Source organism: Schistocerca gregaria, chromosome 8, assembly GCF_023897955.1.
Source record: "Schistocerca gregaria isolate iqSchGreg1 chromosome 8, iqSchGreg1.2, whole genome shotgun sequence".
In the NCBI taxonomy this organism is placed as follows: Eukaryota; Metazoa; Arthropoda; class Insecta; order Orthoptera; family Acrididae; genus Schistocerca; species Schistocerca gregaria.
Window position 1 is genome coordinate 499,652,186 of NC_064927.1, and position 22,012 is coordinate 499,674,197.

Here is a 22,012-nt window from a genome sequence, read left to right on the forward strand (position 1 = left end):
TCAAAAATCGATTAGAAACTTATGTACTCCAGAGTGGTTAGCCATCTCAGTAGTAATGAGATACTTAGTAAATCACAATTAGGATTTCAAAAAATCACTGCCCACATAATATAGTTTTTAAATAGTAAAATGTCACCTATAGGGATTTTCTGTGACTTACCCAAAGCATTTGATTGTGTGAACCATGACATTATGCTACAGAAATTACAATTCTATGGTATACATGGAACAGCATATGAGTAGTTTAAGTTATATCTACAGAACAGGAAGCAAAAAGTTTCTTTATTTGGCTTAAGTGATTTAAGGAAGTTTCCCACTTCATCTAACTGGAGTGAAATTACACTAGGTGCTCCACAGGGTTCGATCAGGGTTCCCTCTGCTCTTGATGTATGTGAATCACTTCCCTTCTTGTCTGAAACAAGAAGCTAAACTGACACTTTGGTGATGATACAAGAATCATTATGAATCCAGTAAAAGAAACTCCAATATAAAATGATACAAATAATGTCTTTGGAACAGTTATTGATTGGTTTTCTACGAATGGGCTTACTCTGAACTTTGAAAAAGCACACAACATCCTATTTGAATTCAATAAATATAACACATCAACAGAAGTCAGTAGCCAGGGAAGTTTTTGGGTGTACATGTAGATGAGTATGTTAATTGGAAAATTCATATTTTGGATCTCCTAAAGCGACTAGGTTCAGCAACCCTTGCGATCAGAATAATTCCCAAATTTTAGGGTTTAGAAATTAGCATGCTAACATACTTGAGGAGCAAAATAACTGATGATGGTCGAAGTAGAGAGGATATAAAATGTAGACTGGCAGTGGCCAGGAAAACGTTTCTGAAGAAGAGAAATTTGTTAACATCGAGTATAGATTTAAGTGTCAGGAAGTCATTTATGAAAGTGTGTATGGAGTGTAGCCATGTATGGAAGTGAAACGTGGACTGAAATTATTTCGGAAAATTAGGAGTTGTTTGCATGTCTCCAGAGCATTATTTAGGAGTTGTTTGCAGGTCTGTGAGCATTGTGGCGTGACCCGAGCATGTGTTTTGTACCAATGTGATTAATATACTCAATCCCTAAATAAAATGTTCCAAAATAAATAGAGTACACTTCTTCCTTTCTCTGCCCAGCAGCCCAGCGCAGGCTGAGTCATTTTCGCGCCATTTTCCCCCTACAGACCACCATCACAAATTACATCACACAAGGGGTGACAGCACCCTCTGTTGGCAGTATTGTGTACTAGTTCGAGTCTAGATCTCGTGGAGGAGACACTGCCTACAAAATAAAACTCATGTTCAGCACAGGCAGAGTCGTTTTCCCGCCATTTACCCCCACCATCTTGGGTTGCATCACGAAACGGACGATAGCACTCTCTGGTGGTGATACTGAGTAGTTGGTCCAGACCTTGTGGTGAACAGACTGTTTGAAGCCATCTTGGATAATGGTACTTGCATAATCACCTGACATCATGGCTTTCATCTTGGACGACAGCGCTCTCTCTGGTGGTGGTACTGAGTACTAGGTCAGTTGGACTGTAGACCTCGTGGTGAACACACTGGATGGTGGTGCTGTCTCTAATTGTTTAAATAAAGACTGGTGCATGATTTCGACAGTTGACAATTAGGAAGCATGTTAGCAAAATGTTTTAGATGGATTATTGTTTTGACAATTAATGAGTTGTTTGGCTATCTGGACATAAATGTATTGCATTATTTACGAGTGATTTGCATGTCTGTAGGCTGTGCATTGCATTATTTTTGACAGTTTACAATTAGCAAATGCATGTGTAGAGCATTATACATGAGTTATTTAGTAGTCGTTTGCAGGTCTGTGTGCTGTGTGACATGGAAGAGCGTGTGTTCTGTATCACTGTGATAAATATACTCCATTCATAAATAAATTGTTCGAAAATAAAGAAAGTACAATATTTCCTCTCTCCACCAGCCCAGTGCCGGCTGACTCCATTTCCCACCAATCCCTAGGAAGAGGTGACGGTCTTGTGACCTAGGTTAGTGGAGGTGAGCTTTGTTTCCCGCAATTTTCTTAGGATGGTAGTGCAATGCTAAGTGACCTTTCTTTACCACTAAAATTCAAACTTGACTCCAGTTCATAGGAGGAGGTGGCGGTCAGATGACTTAGGTTAGTAAAATTGTTCTTTGTTTCCTGCAATTTTCTTAGATTGGTAACGATACCACAAGTAACCTTTGTTTACGGCAGAAATTCAAACTTGGTGCCAATTCATAGGAGGAAGTGGAGGTCGAGTGACTTAGGTTAGTGTGGGTAGCCCAAGCGGTTATCTTCCTGCGGTTTTCTTAGCTTAGTAGTGATAACCATGGTGTGATGCATTAGCCTGGTGGAACTTGAACTTCCCACCCATTTTCTGGGGTAGGAGGTCGTGCCACTTTCATGCCCAAATTCAAACTTCCTGCCAAAATCCGCCATCTTGAATGACTTCATAACCGCCATCTTGGATGACGTCGTCGCCGTCATCTTGGATACATGTGGCAACAATGGAAAGTGGGGCTGTAGTGGCTTCGTTCCACTACTGTTGCCTTCACAACATATTCTTTGAGAACATGCAAAACCTGTGGAATATTAAAAACACAGAGGCTCAACATAAGTACTATTTTCTACTGATGCCTGTTGAAATATTTCTGCCATGCAGAACTGTGCTTATAAAATGCTAGGACAGTGAAACACAGCTTAGGCGCCATATCAGCACAGCATTCTCCACTGCAGTACTGTCACGTTCCGTCGCAACCAGATGGCTATTAGCGAACATCTATATGGCACAGATACGGTCACACAGCTGTTTGGCGACTATAGCCCAACTTACCACCACAGCACAGTGGCGAGAAAAGATGCAATAGCACGCTGTGAGCTCTGATAATCGGATGATTAAGCCTGGAAATGGCGTCACCATAAAAGTCAAACATATGGTCCCACCCTGTTTGCAAATCACCTCACACGCATTGGTTTCTGCAGTTGTGGAATGACGTCGACCTCTGATGGAATGTGGTCTGGCGAGCGGCATGCTCGTTGGAGGAACCATCTCGTGGCACAGCCACGCTTGCTCTCAGTGCGTCAGTCGCTGCTGCTACCGACCCACCCTCGCGTGCAGTCGCGATCTGTCGGCTGCTTTCTGTTGTGTCTGCCGTGGACTTACGATTGTATTTACTGCAATTACAATGATCTCACATGTTCGACGATACACCATAGTTGTCGCACATTTTTGCCTTCAGGACTGAGGTTAGTGGTTAACTTGAATGTTACATGATTATTCATTTTTTTCTTGTTCCATTCTTCTTTTTCTCTTTCGAAAACTTCTTCATACCTTGGCTGTGTTCCTGCTTCCTTCGCTCTGTCCACATTTTGCCTGTGTTCGTTCTTTCTTTTACTTCAATTTTCTTGTCAATAATTTTATTTCTGAATTTGTCTCTTTCAGTTATCGCTTCAACACTGATCCCTGCTTTTATGAGGTCTCCTTCAATTTCTTGAAATCAATTTGTTTTTTCTTTTTTTTTTTTTTTTGATTGAACTGCTTACTACATCAAAAATCCTCTTTGTGAATCTTTTGTAGCTTGTTCTATGTATGTATACATAGAATTTTACTTGGCGTTTCCTGATCACGTGTCTGAGCCTGAATGTGTCTTCATATAATTCTTTGGTTGGCCTCTTCATCCATATAACATCTCTGTGTACTGCTCCAAAATTTTTTTCCGAGTATTTTACATTCTATTTTTCTGTCCCTCTGACGGACGAGGCTCCGATGTGTAGAGTGCTTCTGGCAGTACAGCTGTACTGTAGTGCCTGACTTTGGCCTGCCTTGAAATATTTCTTTTATTGTAATGCGTCCATGTCAATTTGTACGCTTTCTGAATTTTTTCTGTTTTGTGTATCTCGGGTATCGTGTCTGATCCTCCTATTTGAAATTCCACAAGATATTTGAATTCTTTTGACTCTGTTAACCTTTTCGTATTTTGTGTATATGATTTGGTTGTTGTTCTTTCTTTCCACGTATTACGTATTCTCGTACGATACCTGTAGTCCTGTTTTGGCAGAGACTTCACGCAAGTATTCCAGTGTTTCTTGTGCTTCTTGTCTATTGTTACTGAGTACTGTCATGTCATTTATGATCGTATTGTTTGCACGCATTCTTCTTAATTGAATTCCTTTTAATTTTTCTTCCTGTCGTTAGATAATGTTGTCCAAGACCATGTTCCATAAAACTGGTGAGAAACTATGTTCTTTTATGACCCCTGTATCTATCTGGAATGGATTTTGTTTTGGATGTGTTGTCTGTTGTATGAGTGTCCCTGTTTGTTCCACTGTCTTCCAGTGAGTCAAAGAGAGTCGGCCTGTCTATGGAGTCGCAGGCTTTCTTAAATTTGACGAATGTGACTTCAGTGTTTTTCGTCTGTGTGACCTTCAGGAGCATTGAAAATCTGTTAAGTACAGGATCTTCATTTTCCGAGCCTTCCTGGTATTCATCTACCTTTGTATCAGCTTGTGCTTATAGTCCGTTGAGTAATGTTTTGGAGAGAATTTTGCAGGTGACTGGTAGTGATGAGATATCTCTGTATTTATTAGTATCTGTCTTGGTACCCTTTTTGTGGACTGGGTGAATCAACACACATTTTCTCTGTATTCCATATTTCTGTGAGAATTTTATGGATTTTTTGTGGTGGTTAGGTCTCTATGTTTCCATATGTCGGAGGTAATGCTGTCTTCTCCTGGAGCTCTGTTGTTTTTTAGTTGTTTTACAATTTCCTCTACTTCTGTTATTGTAGGCGGTTTTGAGTCTGGGTTTGGTGCTGTTTTCGTGAAGTGTAATTTTTCTTTAGGCTTCTCGCAATTGAGGAGTTTTTCAAATAGCTTTCAAAATTTTGCGGTTTTTTTTTTGGTGCTTGTTTCCAGAGATCCGTCTGTTCTTTTGATCCAGATATTTGAAGACTGATAACACTTTATACTTTTCCTGAAAATTCTATGGAAACTTCTCGTGTTATTTCTCTTGAAGTTATCCTCAGTTTCATTTAGTCTGTTTTTGTAGTATGTTTCAATATATTTCGAGCACTGCTTCTAGACTTTGTGGAAATCCTGGCATGTCTCTTTTGTAGCGTTACTCCTAAACGTCTTCCAGGCCTGGATTCTTCGTTCAATGGCCAGATCACAAGTTACATTCCACCATCTATAATTACGTTTGCTACCAATGCACAGCATTCTGAATTGCATTCGTGAGTCATGTCCAATTTTCTGTTGTCTTTGTTTATCTTCGACTATTCTGGGTCTAGGCTTAGTTAGATACATGTTCCACTGATCAATCTCACTGTAACTGTTATGATGTGGAATGTGTGAAGTGCATAAGAAATGCACACATGAATCAAGGCTTTTTTTAAGTTTAGAATTTTTATTACCTACCCCATTCCCTTAAATGGCGCAAAATTCATATATTATACCTATACATTTATTTATTTATTTATTTATTCCTATTCAAGAATTCGTGTATGGTATAGAAGGAGTTGTCAAGGAGATATGATTTCAATTTATTTTTGAAACTATTACTGCTTTCTGTCAGACATTTTATGTCATGTGATAATTTATCGGAAAGTTTTGCAACAGCATAATTTACTCCTTTCTGTGTCAGAGATAGGTATTATAATCATGAATGTCACTGTCGTTTTTAAACTGGTCCACGCTGTTGAGAACAAATTTCATTACTGAGTAAACAGATGCATACAATATGTGCGACTATGAGCCCCACATGTTAATCTAACCACTTTTTTGCAGCAGTGAATACTTTTTGCCTAAGTGTAGAGTTACCCCAAAATATTATTCTGTATGACATCACAGAGAGAAAGTATGCAAAGTATGTTGTTGTTGTTGTTGTTGTGGTCTTCAGTCCTGAGACTGGTTTGATGCAGCTCTCCATGCTACTCTATCCTATGTAAGCTTCTTCATCTCCCAGTACCTACTGCAACCTACATCATTCTGAATCTGCTTAGAGTATTCATCTCTTGGTCTCCCTCTACGATTTTTACCCTCCACACTGCCCTCCAATGCTAAATTGGTGATCCCTTGATGCCTCAAAACATGTCCTACCAACCGATCCCTTCTTCTGGTCAAGTTGTGCCACAAACTTATCTTCTCCCCAATCCGATTCAATACTTCCTCATTAGTTATGTGATCTACCCATCTAATCTTCAGCATTCTTCTGTAGCACCACATTTCGAAAGCTTCTATTCTCTTCTTGTCCAAACTATTTATCGTCCATGATTCACTTCCATACATGGCTACACTCCATACAAATACTTTCAAAATGACTTCCTGACACTTAAATCTATACTCGATGTTAACAAACTTCTCTTCTTCAGAAACGCTTTCCTTGCCATTGCCAATCTACTTTTTATATCCTCTCTACTTCGACCATCATCAGTTATTTTGCTCCCCAAATAGCAAAACTACTTTACTACTTTAGGTGTCTCATTTCCTAATCTAATTCCCTCAGCATCACCCGACTTTATTCGACTACATTCCATTATCCTCGTTTCGCTTTTGTTGATGTTCATCTTATATCCTCCTTTCAAAACACTATCCATTCCGTTCAACTGCTCTTCCAAGTCCTTTGCTGTCTCTGACAGAATTACGATGTCATCGGCGAACCTCAAAGTTTTTATTTCTTCTCCATGGACTTTAATACCTACTCCGAATTTTTCTTTTGTTTCCTTCACTGCTTGCTCAATATACAGATTGAATAATATCGGAGATAGACTACAGCCCTGTCTCACTCCCTTCCCAACCACTGCTTCCCTTTCATGTCCCTCGACCCTTATAACTGCCATTTGGTTTGTGTACAATTTGTAAATAGCCTTTCGCTCCCTGTATTTTACCCCTGCCAACTTTAGAATTGGAAAGAGAGTATTCCAGTCAACATTGTCAAAAACTTTCTCTAAGTCTACAAATGCTAGAAACGTAGGTTTGCCCTTCCTTAATCTAGCTTCTAAGATAAGTCGTAGGGTCAGTATTGCCTCACGAGTTCCAACATTTCTACGTAATCCAAACTGATCTTCCCCGAGGTCGGCTTCTACTAGTTTTTCCATTCGTCTGTAAAGAACTCGCGTTAGTATTTTGCAGCTGTGACTTATTAAACTGATAGTTCGATAATTTTCACATCTGTCAGCACCTGCTCTCTTTGGGATTGGAATTATTATATTCTTCTTGAAGTCTGAGGGTATTTCGCCTGTCTCGTACATCTTGCTCACCAGATGGAAGAGTTTTGTCAGGACAGGGTCTCCCAAGGCCGTCAGTAGTTCCAATGGAATGTTGCCTACTCCAGGGGACTTGTTTCGACTCAGGTCATTAAGTGCTCTGTCAAACTCTTCACGCAGTATCGTATCTCCCATTTTATCTTCATCTACATCCTCTTCCATTTCCATAATATTGTCCTCAAGTACATCGCCCTTGTATAGACCCTCTATATATTGCTTTCACCTTTCTGCTTTCCCTTCTTTGGTTAGAACTTGGTTTCCATCTGAGCTCTTAATATTCATACAAGTGGTCCTCTTTTCTCCAAAGGTCTCTTTAATTTTCCTGTAGGCAGTATCTATCTTACCCCTAGTGAGATAAGCCTCTACATCCTTACATTTGTCCTCTAGCCATCCCTGCTTAGCCATTTTGCACTTCCTGTCGATGTCATTTTTGAGACGTTTGTATTCCTTTTTGCCTGCTTCATTTACTGCATTTTGTATGTTTTCTCCTTTCATCAATTAAATTCAATATTTCTTCTGTTACCCAAGGATTTCTACTAGCCCTTGTCTTTTTACCTACTTGATCCTCTGCTGCCTTCACTACTTCATGCCTCAAAGCTACCCATTCTTCTTCTACTGCATTTCTTTCCCTCATTCCTGTCAATTGCTCCCTTGTGCTCTCCTTGAAACTCCGTACAACCTCCGGTTCTTTTAGTTTATCCAGGTCCCATCTCTTTAAATTCCCACCTTTTTGCAGTTTCTTCAGTTTTAATCTACAGGCCATAACCAACAGATTGTGGTCAGAGTCCACATCTGCCCCTGGAAATGTCTTACAATTTAAAACCTGGTTCCTAAATCTCTGTCGTACCATTATACACTCCTGGAAATTGAAATAAGAACACCGTGAATTCATTGTCTCAGGAAGGGGAAACTTTATTGACACATTCCTGGGGTCAGATACATTACATGATCACACTGACAGAACCACAGGCACATAGACACAGGCAACAGAGCATGCACAATGTCGGCACTAGTACAATGTATATCCACCTTTCGCAGCAATGCACGCTGCTATTCTCCCATGGAGACGATCGTAGAGATGCTGGATGTAGTCCTGTGGAACGGCTTGCCATGCCATTTCCACCTGGCGCCTCAGTTGGACCAGCGTTCGTGCTGGACGTGCAGACCGCGTGAGACGACGCTTCATCCACTCCCAAACACGCTCAATGGGGGACAGATCCGGAGATCTTGCTGGCCAGGGTAGTTGACTTACACCTTCTAGAGCACGTTGGGTGGCACAGGATACATGCGGACGTGCATTGTCCTGTTGGAACAGCAAGTTCCCTTGCCGGTCTAGGAATGGTAGAACGATGGGTTCGATGACGGTTTGGATGTACCGTGCACTATTCAGTGTCCCCTCGACGATCACCAGAGGTGTACGGCCAGTGTAGGAGATCGCTCCCCACACCATGATGCCGGGTGTTGGCCCTGTGTGCCTCGGTCGTATGCAGTCCTGATTGTGGCGCTCACCTGCACGGCGCCAAACACGCATACGACCATCATTGGCACCAAGGCAGAAGCGACTCTCATCGCTGAAGACGACACGTCTCCATTCGTCCCTCCATTCACGCCTGTCGCGACACCACTGGAGGCGGGCTGCACGATGTTGGGGCGTGAGCGGAAGACGGCCTAACGGTGTGCGGGACCGTAGCCCAGCTTCATGGAGGCGGTTGCGAATGGTCCTCGCCGATACCCCAGGAGCAACAGTGTCCCTAATTTGCTGGAAAGTGGCGGTGCGGTCCCCTACGGCACTGCGTAGGATCCTACGGTCTTGGCGTGCATCCGTGCGTCGCTGCGGTCCGGTCCCAGGTTGACGGGCACTTGCACCTTCCGCCGACCACTGGCGACAACATCGATGTACTGTGGAGACCTCACGCCCCACGTGTTGAGCAATTCGGCGGTACGTCCACCCGGCCTCCCGCATGCCCACTATACGCCCTCGCTCAAAGTCCGTCAGCTGCACATACGGTTCACGTCCACGCTGTCGCGGCATGCTACCAGTGTTAAAGACTACGATGGAGTTCCGTATGCCACGGCAAACTGGCTGACACTGACGGCGGCGGTGCACAAATGCTGCGCAGCTAGCGCCATTCGACGGCCAATACCGCGGTTCCTGGTGTGTCCGCTGTGCCGTGCGTGTGATCATTGCTTGTACAGCCCTCTCGCAGTGTCCGGAGCAAGTATGGTGGGTCTGACACACCGGTGTCAATGTGTTCTTTTTTTCCATTTCCAGGAGTGTATAATCTATCTGAAACCTGTCAGTATCTCCAGGCTTCTTCCATGTATACAGCCTTCTTTTATGATTCTTGAACCAAGTGTTACCTACGATTAAGTTGTGCTCTGTGCAAAATTCTAGCAGGCGGCTTCCTCTTTCATTTCTTTGCCGCAGTCCATATTCACCTACTACGTTTCCTTCTCTCCCTTTTCCTACTACCGAATTCCAGTCACCCATGACTATTAAATTTTCGTCATCCTTCACTATCTGAATAATTTCTTTTATTTGATCATACATTTCTTCAATTTCTTCGTCATCTGCAGAGCTAGTTGGCATATAAACTTGTACTACTGTAGTAGGTGTGGTCTTCGTATCTATCTTGGCCACAATAATGCGTTCACTATGCTGTTTGTTGTAGCTTACCCGCATTCCTATTTTCCTATTCATTATTAATCCTACTCCTGCATTACCCCTATTTGATTTTGTGTTTATAACCCTGTAGTGACCTGACCAGAAGTCTTGTTCCTCCTGCCACCGAACTTCACTAATTCCCACTATATCTAACTTTAACCTATCCATTTCCCTTTTTAAATTTTCTAACCTACCTGCCCGATTAAGGGATCTGACATTCCACGCTCCGACTCGTAGGACGCCAGTTTTCTTTCTCCTGATAACGACATCCTCTTGAGTAGTCCCCGCCAGGAGATCCGAATGGGGGACTATTTTACCTCCGGAATATTTTACCCAAGAGGATGCCATCATTTAATCATACAGTAAAGCTGGACGTCCTCGGGAAAAATTACGGCTGTAGTTTCCCCTTGCTTTCAGCCTTTCGCAGTACCAGCACAGCAAGGCTGTTTTGGTTATTGTTACAAGGCCAGATCAGTCAATCATCCAGACTGTTGCCCCTGCAACTACTGAAAAGACTGCTGCCCCTCTTCAGGAACCACACGTTTGTCTGGTCTCTCAACAGATACCCCTCCGTTGTGGTTGCACCAACGGTACGGCTATCTGTATCGCTTAGGCACGCAAGCCTCCCCACCAACGGCAAGGTCCATGGTTCATGGGGGGGGGGGGGGGGGGGCAATTTAGCTATCTGTGCAAAATAATTTTGCACTGAATGTCCCATTTGCAGAAAGAAAGAAGAGGCGGCTATTGATTCGATACCGACGACATCAGTAATTTCTACGAGTAAATTCGATAAAAGCCAATCAAAATGCTCGATTCATTCACATCCTTTGTGCTGGAATATAGGAGCCTCTAAATAGCAGTGGGAACGTTTGTGTGTGATGGAAAGCCGGAAGGGTAACACTTGATGGACTGGGGTATCGCATTAGGACTGCTGGGAAGAGTGCATTCGATGTTATTCTACGGTATTTTCGTAAACAGGTTCTGTTAGGGCAAGAATTTCCGTGCATACAAGCTGAGACAACACGAAAACTCCTACAAAAGCGCACGTTAATTATTTCTGGGAGCACTATGCAGTTTACTAGAGTTCGACTTGGTTATTATTTTAGATAGTAACGAGGCTTCAGTATGACATTGAGAACGTTCCTAGATGCACTTGCGATGGTAACTAGCTACGCGCGGTGATGCGTCAGCCACACGTCACGCATTGTCCATTAGAATCGCTAAGAAGAAAGCAGCTTGTGCTATTCTGAAACGGATTTCTGCAGCGTCTTTGTTGGACAGCAGTTAGAGGGAGGGTAGCGAGGAACCGACGTGCGTGGTCCAGCATGGAGCATCTGTGCTCTGTAAATAAGTCTTCATTCCCATCCGACTGCGTCATCAATGGTGCCTAGGTGAATACGTATTCCGAGAGGAATTTCTTAGGTACCAAGCGTGAAATGCATGTCGCCGCCTCATGCGCGTGGCCATCTGTGCGTGTGTTGACAGCTGACGGCCGCGTCACTTTGCGGGTCTGTCGGTATCCTCCGGTGCGGCCCAGTGGAAAGGGTGTGAGGGAGCGGTAATTGCGAGCATTGATTGCATTTTTTTGTGAGTGGGCCTGTAGGCTGTGCCATGCGCTATTTGGGCAGTTTACGAGTGCCGAGAGTGTCTACACATCACTGTGCTGCATTATTTAGGAGCAGTTTGCAGGTCTGTACTGAAATTATTTCGGAAAATTAGGAGTTGTTTGCATGTCTGCAGAGCATTACTTAGGAGTTGTTTGCAGGTCTGTGAGCACTGTGGCGTGACCCGAGCATGTGTTTTGTACCAATGTGATAAATATACTCAATCCCTAAATAAAATGTTCCAAAATAAATAGAGTACACTTCTTCCTTTCTCTGCCCAGCAGCCCAGTGCAGGCTGAGTCATTTTCGCGCCATTTTCCCCCTACAGACCACCATCACAAATTACATCACACAAGGGATGACAGCACCCTCTGGTGGCAGTACTGCGAAATAGGTGATTTGGTACTGAGTTCTAGGTCCAGAGCTTGTGATGAACACACTGTTGGAGCCATCTTGGATAACGGTACCTGCGTAATCACCCGACGTCGTGGCCGCCATCTTGGATGACAGCGCTCTCTCTGGCGGTGGCACTGAGTACTAGGTCAGTTGGAGTGCTGACCTCCTGGCGCACACACTTGGTGGTAGTGCTGTCTCTTAATTGTTTAAATAAAGACTGGTGCATGATTCTGAGAGCTGACAATTAGCAAGCATATTTGCAGAATGTTTTAGATGGATTATTATTTTGACAATTTAGGAGTTTTTTGGCTATCTGGACATAAATTATTGCATTATTTATGAGTGGTTTGCATTTCTGTAGGCTGTGCAATGCGTTATTTTTGACAGTTTACAATTAGCAAGCGCATGTGTAGAGCATTATACATAACTTCTTTAGTAGTAGTTTGCAGGTCTGTGTGCTGTGTGACATGTCAGAGCATGTGTTCTGTATCACTGTGATAAATATACTCCACCCATAAATAAATTGTTCCAAAATAAATAAAGTACACTCTTTCCTCTCTCCACCAGCCCAGTGCAGGCTGAGTCCTTTCCCCACCAATCCCTAGGAAGGTTAGTAGAGATGAGTTTTATTTTCCTAGGTTGGTAGTGAAACGCCAAGTGACATTTCTTTACCACTAAAGTTCAAGCTTGACGCCAGTTGATAGGAGGTGGCGGTTCGATGATTTAGGTTAGTACATGTGTCCTTTCTTTCCCGTAATTTTCTTAGGCTGGTAGCGAACCGCTAAGTGACCTTTCTTTACTGTAAAAATTCAAACTTGACGCCAGTTTGTAGGAGGAGGTGCCAGTGGGATGACTTAGGTTAGTACAAGTGTCCTTTGTTTCCTACAATTTTCTCAGGTTGGTAGCGAAACCACAAGTGGCCTTTGTTTACCTCTTAAATTCAAGCTTGGCACCAGTTGATAGGAGGAGGCGGCGGTCGGGTGACTGAGGTTAGTGGGGGTAGCCCAAGTGGCGTACCTTCCCGCGATTTTCTTAGCTTAGTAGAGATAACTGTGGTGTGCTGCATTATCCTATTGGAATTTGAACTTCACAGCATTTTTCTGGGGGAGGGGGGCGTGACACTTTCCCGCCAAAATCAGCCATCTTGAATGACGTCATGACGGCCATCCTGGATGAAGCCATGCGCTGATGCCAAGTCTACACGACACCATCTTGGATGAAGTCATTGGCGCCATCTTGTATACATCTGGCAACAATGGAAAGTGGAGCCATAGTGCTTTGTTCCAATACTGGCGATTACTTCGAATCAGTGAGTGAGACGTGAAGGTTTTGTATACTAGCTTAGTTGGGGGACACGGGACTCGACAGAACAGTGTGTTTTTAGCTGACTCGCTGGGTTGTTATGCACCTACTAGCCGACCTTCATCATTTATCACGAAGTAAACAGACGTGCCCCCAGAAGGCATGCAGCATCGGAGGGACTCGTAGAGCAGAAGGTGGACTGGTGGGCTCTGGCCAGGTGGCCGCATCGCCGAGGTCACGGTCGCCTCCACTGGAGGCAGGCGAGCGCCGGTCAGAGTGATCCTGGGCTTGTCTGAAGTGTGCTGGCCAGCCCTCCTGAGAGCTCCCTGTTTGTAGACGTGTTACAACTGTAACTTCCCACAGCTTGTAGAAACTGATAGCTATCTGAACAGTTCAAGAGTGTGTGTGCCTGGGAATCTACAAATTAGAATCTGTCTTCTACTACACCATGCTTGAATTGCCGTGGGGTGTGATGTTCAAAACGACACATCTCGTATTCGAGCTTTTAACCGATGTCGAAATGCTGTTGTTTGAGAACGAGATTCGCGGGGTACTTTGTGACAAAGGCATATCACCCGCGAATGGGTAGGTTGTACTACAGAAGATGCCCTGATTCAAGTTAAATCCTGTGCATGGATGTTAACAATTTATACGGACTCACCATGCAAGTTTCTATCTATTTGTAGGGTTTGAATGGTTGAGTCAAGCTGAATTAGATCGATTGTAGTTCTGAACTGTGGCAGATTACTTTAAAGTAGGATATGTCTTGGGAGTAGACATGGAGTAGGGTAATTGTTTGTAGGACAAATGCAGCAACTTCCTGCCAAGTCCAGTAGACGAATTCCCGTGACACAGTTCACATCCCGCTGTGACGATAACGCTGTGGGACGAAACAGGAAACCTCTGGCAGCGTCCCACTGTAGATCTAGAACTGAGTAGGCTCACCTCCAGTACTGAATTCAGTCAAAAGCCTCGGCTGAAGGACATCATGCGCATTGTGCTTGTTCTTAAATACAGTTTCATGAATTAATGAGTAACTCGATTGTTCGTGAGACAATGGAAAATAGTAGGAAACATCGCGCTATTAAATTAGTAAAGAGTGGAAGGGGCGCTGCACAGCTAGACTAAGTGGATTGCCAAGCCAGATTTTAAATGGGCTACCGTCTTCCACGATGAGTTTACAACCGTAGAGATGGTGAAGGTTTCGTTGCAATTCACGAAGCATGTTCTCCACGTGTTCTATTTTCATTAACAGTTTGTGAAAACTTATTTCAAAGACCGAAGTTGTTCTATATAGTCACAGACAGCTTCATTTGTCCACGAAGTGTAGTCGTTGGCTTTAAAGGTCATCCTGTCTTTGCACTGAGCGGCATGCAAAAATTGCAGAATGATGTATGTGCCGCATTCACACGTCGAAGGCCGGACACAAGTCTCACTTTGTTTATCGTCAGCTGTGCACGCGAACTACAACTGAAGTACACTCGACACGGCCAATAATGTGGCCGTGGACACAGTCGCAACTCGTTCGGTATCCCTTCAAGTTAAGGAAGGGACAGATTATGGGAGCTCACGTAACCACCGAGATGACGGAAAGTCATCGAGTAAAACAGAAGTGATTTCAGGCGTTCCCCAAGGTAGTGTTATAGGCCCTTTGCTGTTCCTTCCTATATAAACGATTTGGGAGATAATCTGAGCAGCCGTCTTGGGTTGTTTGCAAATGACCTGCCGTTTATCGACAAATAAAGTCATCAGAAGATCAAAACAAATTGCAAAACGATTTAGAAGAAATATCTGAATTGTGCGAAAAGTGGCAGTTGACCCTAAATAACGAAAAGTGTGAGGTCGTCCACGTGAGTGCTAAAAGGAACTCGTTAAACTTCGGTTACACGATAAATCAGTCTAATCTAAAAGTCGTAAATTCAACAGAATACCAAGATATTACAATTACGAACAACTTAAATTGGAAAGGACACATAGAAAATGTTGTGGGGAAGGCTTACCAAAGTCTGCGTTTTATTGGCAGGACACTTATGTAACAGACCTACTAAGGAGACTGCCTACACTACGCTTGTCCGTCCTCTTTTTAGAATACTGGTGCGTGGTGTGGGATCCTTACCAGCTAGCACTGACGGAGTGCATCGAAAAAGTCCAAAGAAAGGCAGCACATTTTGTATCATCGCGAAATATGGGAGAGAGTGTCACAGAAATGATAGGGAATTTGGGCTGGAAATCGTTAAAAGAAAGGCGTTTTTCGTTGCGACGGAATCTTCTCCCGAAATTCCAATCACCAAGTTTATCCCCCGAATGCAAAAATATTTTGTTGACACCGACCTACATAGGTCGGAACGATCACCACGATAAAATAACGGAAATCAGAGGTCGTACGGAAAGATATAGGTGTTCATTCTTTCCGCGCGCTGTACAAGATTGGAATAATAGAGAATTGTGAAGCTGGTTCGATGAACCCTCTGCCAGGTACTTAAATGTGATTTGCAGAGTATCCATGTAGATGTAGATGTAGATGTAGATGCGCGTGTTAAGGCATGTGACCAATAGTAAGTGACTTGTGGAAGCACTTACTGATGTGTTTACACAAGAACAAAAACGTGCAAATTCACCTCTGCAACTGACCTCGACATGTTGTTGCAGAAGTGTTTCCACATAAGACGCGTCGTGAGTTCGCCAAGTGTATTTTTACATTGCCGTGTTAAAGACCAGGACAGCCGCCATCGTTGTTGCATTACCATTATTGAAGAAGAATAATGCCGAAAATAAAAAAGCCAAGAAGAAAAAGAAATGTTTGGGAGAAGAAATGGATACAGAGAGGTGTACATATTCATCAAGAAACACTGCTGAAAATATTAAAATCAGAGGACTTTGCGCAGATCGAGAACTTTACGAGAATGTAGCACGCTATTTTCGAAAAATCTCTTCTCCATTGTACAATAAAATATTCGAAACCAGGATAGAAAGGTGCTTTAATCTACATCACCAAGAGACCACCTTTTAACTACTCTTAAAACTGCAAACATTATTTATTACGAATGCAGTTCATTTCTGTTTACGCCAAGATTAAAAAGCAGCTAAAATTTAAAGACTCTGTACTGCCATTCTACTTTCTGTTCTGGAGAAACAAAGTAAGCGGCTAATTTTTTTCTCATTTGGTTCAAATGGCTCTGAGCACTATGCGACTTAACTTCTGAGGGCATCAGTCGCCTAGAACTTGGAACTAATTAAACCTAACTAACCTAAAGACATCACACACATCCATGCCGGAGGCAGGATTCGAACCTGCGACCGTAGCGGTCGCTCGGTTGCAGACTGTAGCGCCTAGAGCCGCTTTTCTCATTTCCTTGGCTGACGGTGTCCAGGTATACAGGATGGTGCATTGATAGCGACCGGGCCAAATATCTCACGAAATAAGCGTCAAACGAAAAAACTACAAAGAACGAAACTAGTCTAGCTTGAAGGAGGAAACCAGATGGCGCTATGGTTGGCCCGCTAGATGGCGCTGCCATAGGTCAAACGAATATCAACTGCGTTTTTTTAAATAGGAACCCCCATTTTTATTACATATTCGTGTAGTACGTAAAGAAATATTAATGTTTTAGTTGGAACACTTTTTTCGCTTTGTGATAGTCACAAACGTATAAGTACGTGGTATCACGTAACAGTCCGCCAGTGCGGACGGTATTTGCTTCGTGATACATTACCCGTGTTAAAATGGACCGTTTACTAATTTCGGAAAAGGTCGATATCGTGTTGATGTATGGCTATTGTGATCAAAATGCCCAACGCGCGTGTGCTGTGTATGCTGCTCTGTATCCTGGACATCATCCATGTGTCCGGACCGTTCGCCGGATAGTTAGAAGCGTTCAGCCACTTGTGAATCGTCAACCACGAACTGCAACAAATGATGATGCCCAAGTAGGTGTTTTAGGTGCTGTCGCGGCTAATCCGCACATCAGTAGCAGACAAATTGCGCGAGAATCGGGAATCTCAAAAACGTTATTCATCAACAGTTGTAAACCAACATGATATGCACTATTGTACAACGGAAAATCCTAGATGGCTGCCACAAGTGAAACATCAGCAACCTTGGCGGGTTAATGTATGGTGCGGCACTATGGGAGGAAGGATAATTGCCCCCCATTTTATCGATGGCAATCTAAATGCTGCAATGTATGCTGATTTCCTACGTAATGTTCTACCCATGTTGCTACAAGATGTTTCACTGCATGACAGAATGGCGATGTACTTCCAACATGATGGTTGTCCGGCACATAGCTCGCTTGCGGTTGAAGCAGTATTGAATAGCATATTTCATGACAGGTGGATTGGTCGTCGAGCACCATACCATGGACCGCACGTTCACAGGATCTGACGTCCCCGGATTTCTTTCTGTGGGGAAAGTTGAAGGACATTTGCTATCGTGATCCACCGACAACGCCTGACAACATGCGTCAGCGCATTGTCAATGCATGTGCGAATACTACGGAAGGCGAACTACTCGGTGTTGAGAGGAATGTCGTTACACGTATTGCCAAATGCATTGAGGTTGACGGACATCATTTTGAGCATTTACTGCATTAATGTGGTATTTGCAGGTAATCACACTGTAACAGCATGCGTTCTCAGAAATGATAAGTTCGCAAAGGTACATGTATCACATTGGAACAAGCGAAATAAAATGTTGAAACGTAGCTACGTTGTGTATTTTAATTTAAAGAACCTACCTGTTACCAACTGTTTGTCTAAAATTGTGAGCCATATGTTTCTGAGTATTACAGCAGCATTTATCACAAAGCGAAAAAAGTGCTCCGACTAAAACATTGATATTTCTTTACGTACTACACGAATATGTAATAAAAATGGGGATTCCTAGTTAAAAAATGCAGTTGATATCCGTTTGACCTATGGCAGCGCCATCTAGCGAGCCAACCATAGCGCCATCTGGTTTCCCCCTCCAAGCTAGACCAGTTTCGTTCTTTGTATTGTTTTCGTTTGACGCTTATTTCGTGAGATATTTGGCCCGGTCACGATCAATGGACCACTCTGTATATGTTTATGGGTTCCCGTGGTAAAATTGTTTGGCTTCATCTGTCTTTGTGCGTAACTAACACACGAAACTTGTGCAAGTTTGAGAAAAACTTCCACCAGCTGACAAGTACTTGCAGCAAGGTGCGACAAACTGGCGGGAGCCGCTCCTGCGAGTGGCTCGCGGAAGTTCATTCGCTAGCGGGCACGCGCCAGGCAGCCACCCACCTGCAGGGCGTGCCGTAGCGGCGGCAGGCGTCCGCGAACGCCGCCAGCGGGTCCTCTCCCAGGGACAGCCGCGGCAGAGCAGGGCCCGCCAGCTGCGCGGAGAAGGCGACGAGGCGCCGCCAGCGCCGCAGCGGCCGGCGCAGCAACCACAGCGCCGCGGCCGCGAGTGTGCACACGCAGGCTGCGGCTACGGCTGGCAGCGGCCACATCCTTCTTCAGTACCCACGTCCGCCGGCCGGCAGGTCTGGCCGACACTGCCCTATCCCGCGCTGCGCCCTGCTCTGCCGAGCGGCGGCCTCGCTGCGTGGAGGGGGCTGCAGTACAAACGCGACACAGACTACAGCTGTCTGCCGCGCCCGCTGTGGCGCCGTAGGATAACTCACAGAACGGCAAGAAAAGAGAAGCGCAACTCCCGTGTTAAAAAGAGGGCGACACTGACCGATAGCAGCGCCTCTACTGGTATGCAGATGAACTAAAAAAGGATAAACATTGCGGGTAGCATCCCTCCTAGCTTACGTACGCTTTTTTGTTTGTTTTTTGTTTTAATTTTATTATCTCAGTTTTCTGGGCGTGCTATGCAATTATTCTGGCCAGCATCATAATAAAATAGCACACTGCAATACAGCAGTGACAACCTATTATTCAGGAATATTTGTAGTCCAATTTAGCTGCAACAATTTTATTTAGCTTCAGATATTTAAGCTACAAGCTTGTTTCGACTTACTGTCAGTTTCAAGTGTTGCGTCTAGTTTTTATGACGCACAAAACATTGTGGAGCTCTTATACGTTGATAGAAATCAATATAAGTGTGTCAGTTTGCAAGTCTATTCTTGACGTTTGCGTCTGACAGTCGCTGCTTCTGTGATCTTTTCTTGTGCAGCATCTCGTTATCCGTTCTATGGATCGGAGCGTGGAATGTCAGATCCCTTAATCGGGCAGGTAGGTTAGAAAATTTAAAAAGGGAAATGGATAGGTTAAAGTTAGATATAGTGGGAATTAGTGAAGTTCGGTGGCAGGAGGAACAGGACTTTTGGTCAGGTGAATACAGGGTTATAAATACAAAATCAAATAGGGGTAATACAGGAGTAGGTTTAATAATGAATAAAAAAATAGGAGTGCGGGTAAGCTACTACAAACAGCATAGTGAATGCGTTATTGTGACCAAGATAGACACAAAGCCCTTGCCTACTACAGTAGTACAAGTTTATATGCCAAGTAGCTCTGCAGATGATGAAGAAATTGATGAAATGTATGATGAGATAAAAGAAATTATTCAGGTAGTGAAGGGAGACGACAATTTGATAGTCATGGGTGACTGGAATTCGGTAGCAGGAAAAGGGAGAGAAGGAAACATAGTAGGTGATTATGGATTGGGGCTAAGAAATGAAAGAGGAAACCGTCTGGTAGAATTTTGCACAGAGCATAACTTAATCACAGCTAACACTTGGTTCAAGAATCATAAAAGAAGGTTGTATACATGGAAGAATCCTGGAGATACTAAAAGGTATCAGATAGATTATATAATGGTAAGACAGAGATTTAGGAATCAGGTTTTAAATTGTAGGACATTTCCAGGGGCAGATGTGGACTCTGACGACAATCTATTGGTTATGACCTGTAGGTTAAAACTGAAGAAACTGCAAAAAGGTGGGAATTTAAGGACATGGGATCTGGATAAGCTGAAAGAACCAGAGGTTGTACAGAGTTTCAAGGAGAGCATAAGTGAACAATTGACAGCAATGGGGGAAAGAAACACAGGAGAGGAAGAATGGGTAGCTCTGAGGGATGAAGTAGTGAAGGCAACAGAGGATCAAGTAGGTAAAAAGACGAGGGCTGCTAGAAATCCTTGGGTAACAGAAGAAATATTGAATTTAATTGATGAAAGGAGAAAATATAAAAATGCAGTAAATGAAGCAGGCAAAAAGGAATACAGACGTCTCAAAAATGAGATCGACAGGAAGTGGAAAATGGCTAAGCAGGGATGGCTAGAGGACAAATGTAAGGATGTAGAAGCTTATCACACTAGGGGTAAGATAGATACTGCCTTCAGGAAAATTAAAGAGACCTTTGGAGAGAAGAGAACCACGTGTATGAATATCAAGAGCTCAGATGGCAACCCAGTTCTAAGCAAAGAAGGGGAGGCAGAAAGGTGGAAGGAGTATATAGAAGGTTTATACAAGAGCGATGTACTTGAGGACAATATTATGGAAATGGAAGAGGATGTAGATGAAGACGAAATGGGAGGTAAGATACCGCGTGAAGAGTTTGACAGAGCACTGAAAGACCTGAGTCGCAACAAGGCCCCCGGAGTAGACAACATTCCATTACAACTACTGACGGGCTTGGGAGAGCCAGTCATGACAAAACTCTACCATCTGGTGAGCAAGATGTATGAGACAGGTGAAATACCCTCAGACTTCAAGAAGAATATAATAATCCCAATCCCAAAGAGAGCAGGTGCTGACAGATGTGAAAATTACCGAACTATCAATTTAATAAGTCACAGCTGCAAAATACTAACGCGAGTTCTTTACAGACGAATGGAAAAACTGGTAGATGCGGACCTCGGGGAGGATCAGTTTGGATTCCGTAGAAATGTTGGAACACGTGAGGCAACACTGACCTTACGACTTATCTTAGAAGAAAGATTAAAAAAAGGCAAACCTATGTTTCTAGCATTTGTAGACTTAGAGAAAGCTTTTGACAATGTTGACTGGAATACTCTCTTTCCAATTCTAAAGTTGGCACGGGTAAAATACAGGGAGCGAAAGGCTATTTACAATTTGTACAGAAACCAGATGGCAGTTATTAGAGTCGAGGGGCATGAAAGGAAAGCAGTGGTTGGGAAAGGAGTGAGACAGGGTTGTAGCCTCTCCCCGATGTTATTCAATCTGTATATTGAGCAAGCAGTAAAGGAAACAAAAGAAAAATTTGGAGTAGGTATTAAAATTCATGGAGAAGAAGTAAAAACTTTGAGGTTCGACGATGACATTGTAATTCTGTCAGAGATGGCAAAGGACTTGGAAGAGCAGTTGAACGGAATGGACAGTGTCTTGAAAAGAGGATATAAGATGAACATCAACAAAAGCAAAACGAGGATAATGGAATGTAGTCAAATTAAATTGGGTGATGCTGAGGGAATTAGATTAAGAAATGATACACTTAAAGTAGTAAAGGAGTTTTGCTATTTAGGAAGTAAAATAACTGATGATGGTAGAAGTAGAGAGGATATAAAATGTAGACTGGCAATGGCAAGGAAAGCGTTTCTTAAGAAGAGAAATTTGTTAACATCGAATATAGATTTATGTATGAGGAAGTCGTTTTTGAAAGTATTTGTTTGGAATGTAGCCATGTATGGAAGTGAAACATGGACGATAACTAGTTTGGACAAGAAGAGAATAGAAGCTTTCGAAATGTGGTGCTACAGAAGAATGCTGAAGAATACATGGGTAGATCACGTAACTAATGAGGAGGTATTGAATAGGATTGGGGAGAAGAGAAGTTT

The 22,012-nt window shown here is 43.3% G+C and overlaps 1 protein-coding gene across 1 annotated transcript in view; it reads right to left on the reverse strand.

Annotated features, from left to right (window-relative positions):
- Positions 1–18,901, reverse strand: part of LOC126284206 (cytochrome P450 4C1-like) — a 178,157-nt gene extending 159,256 nt beyond the window's left edge. The window contains exon 1 of the mRNA XM_049982971.1: positions 18,508–18,901. Coding sequence (XP_049838928.1) covers positions 18,508–18,716 — 209 coding nt within the window. The 5' untranslated portion in view covers positions 18,717–18,901. The remainder of the gene's footprint in view (positions 1–18,507) is intronic.
- Positions 18,902–22,012: the final 3,111 nt, after the last annotated feature.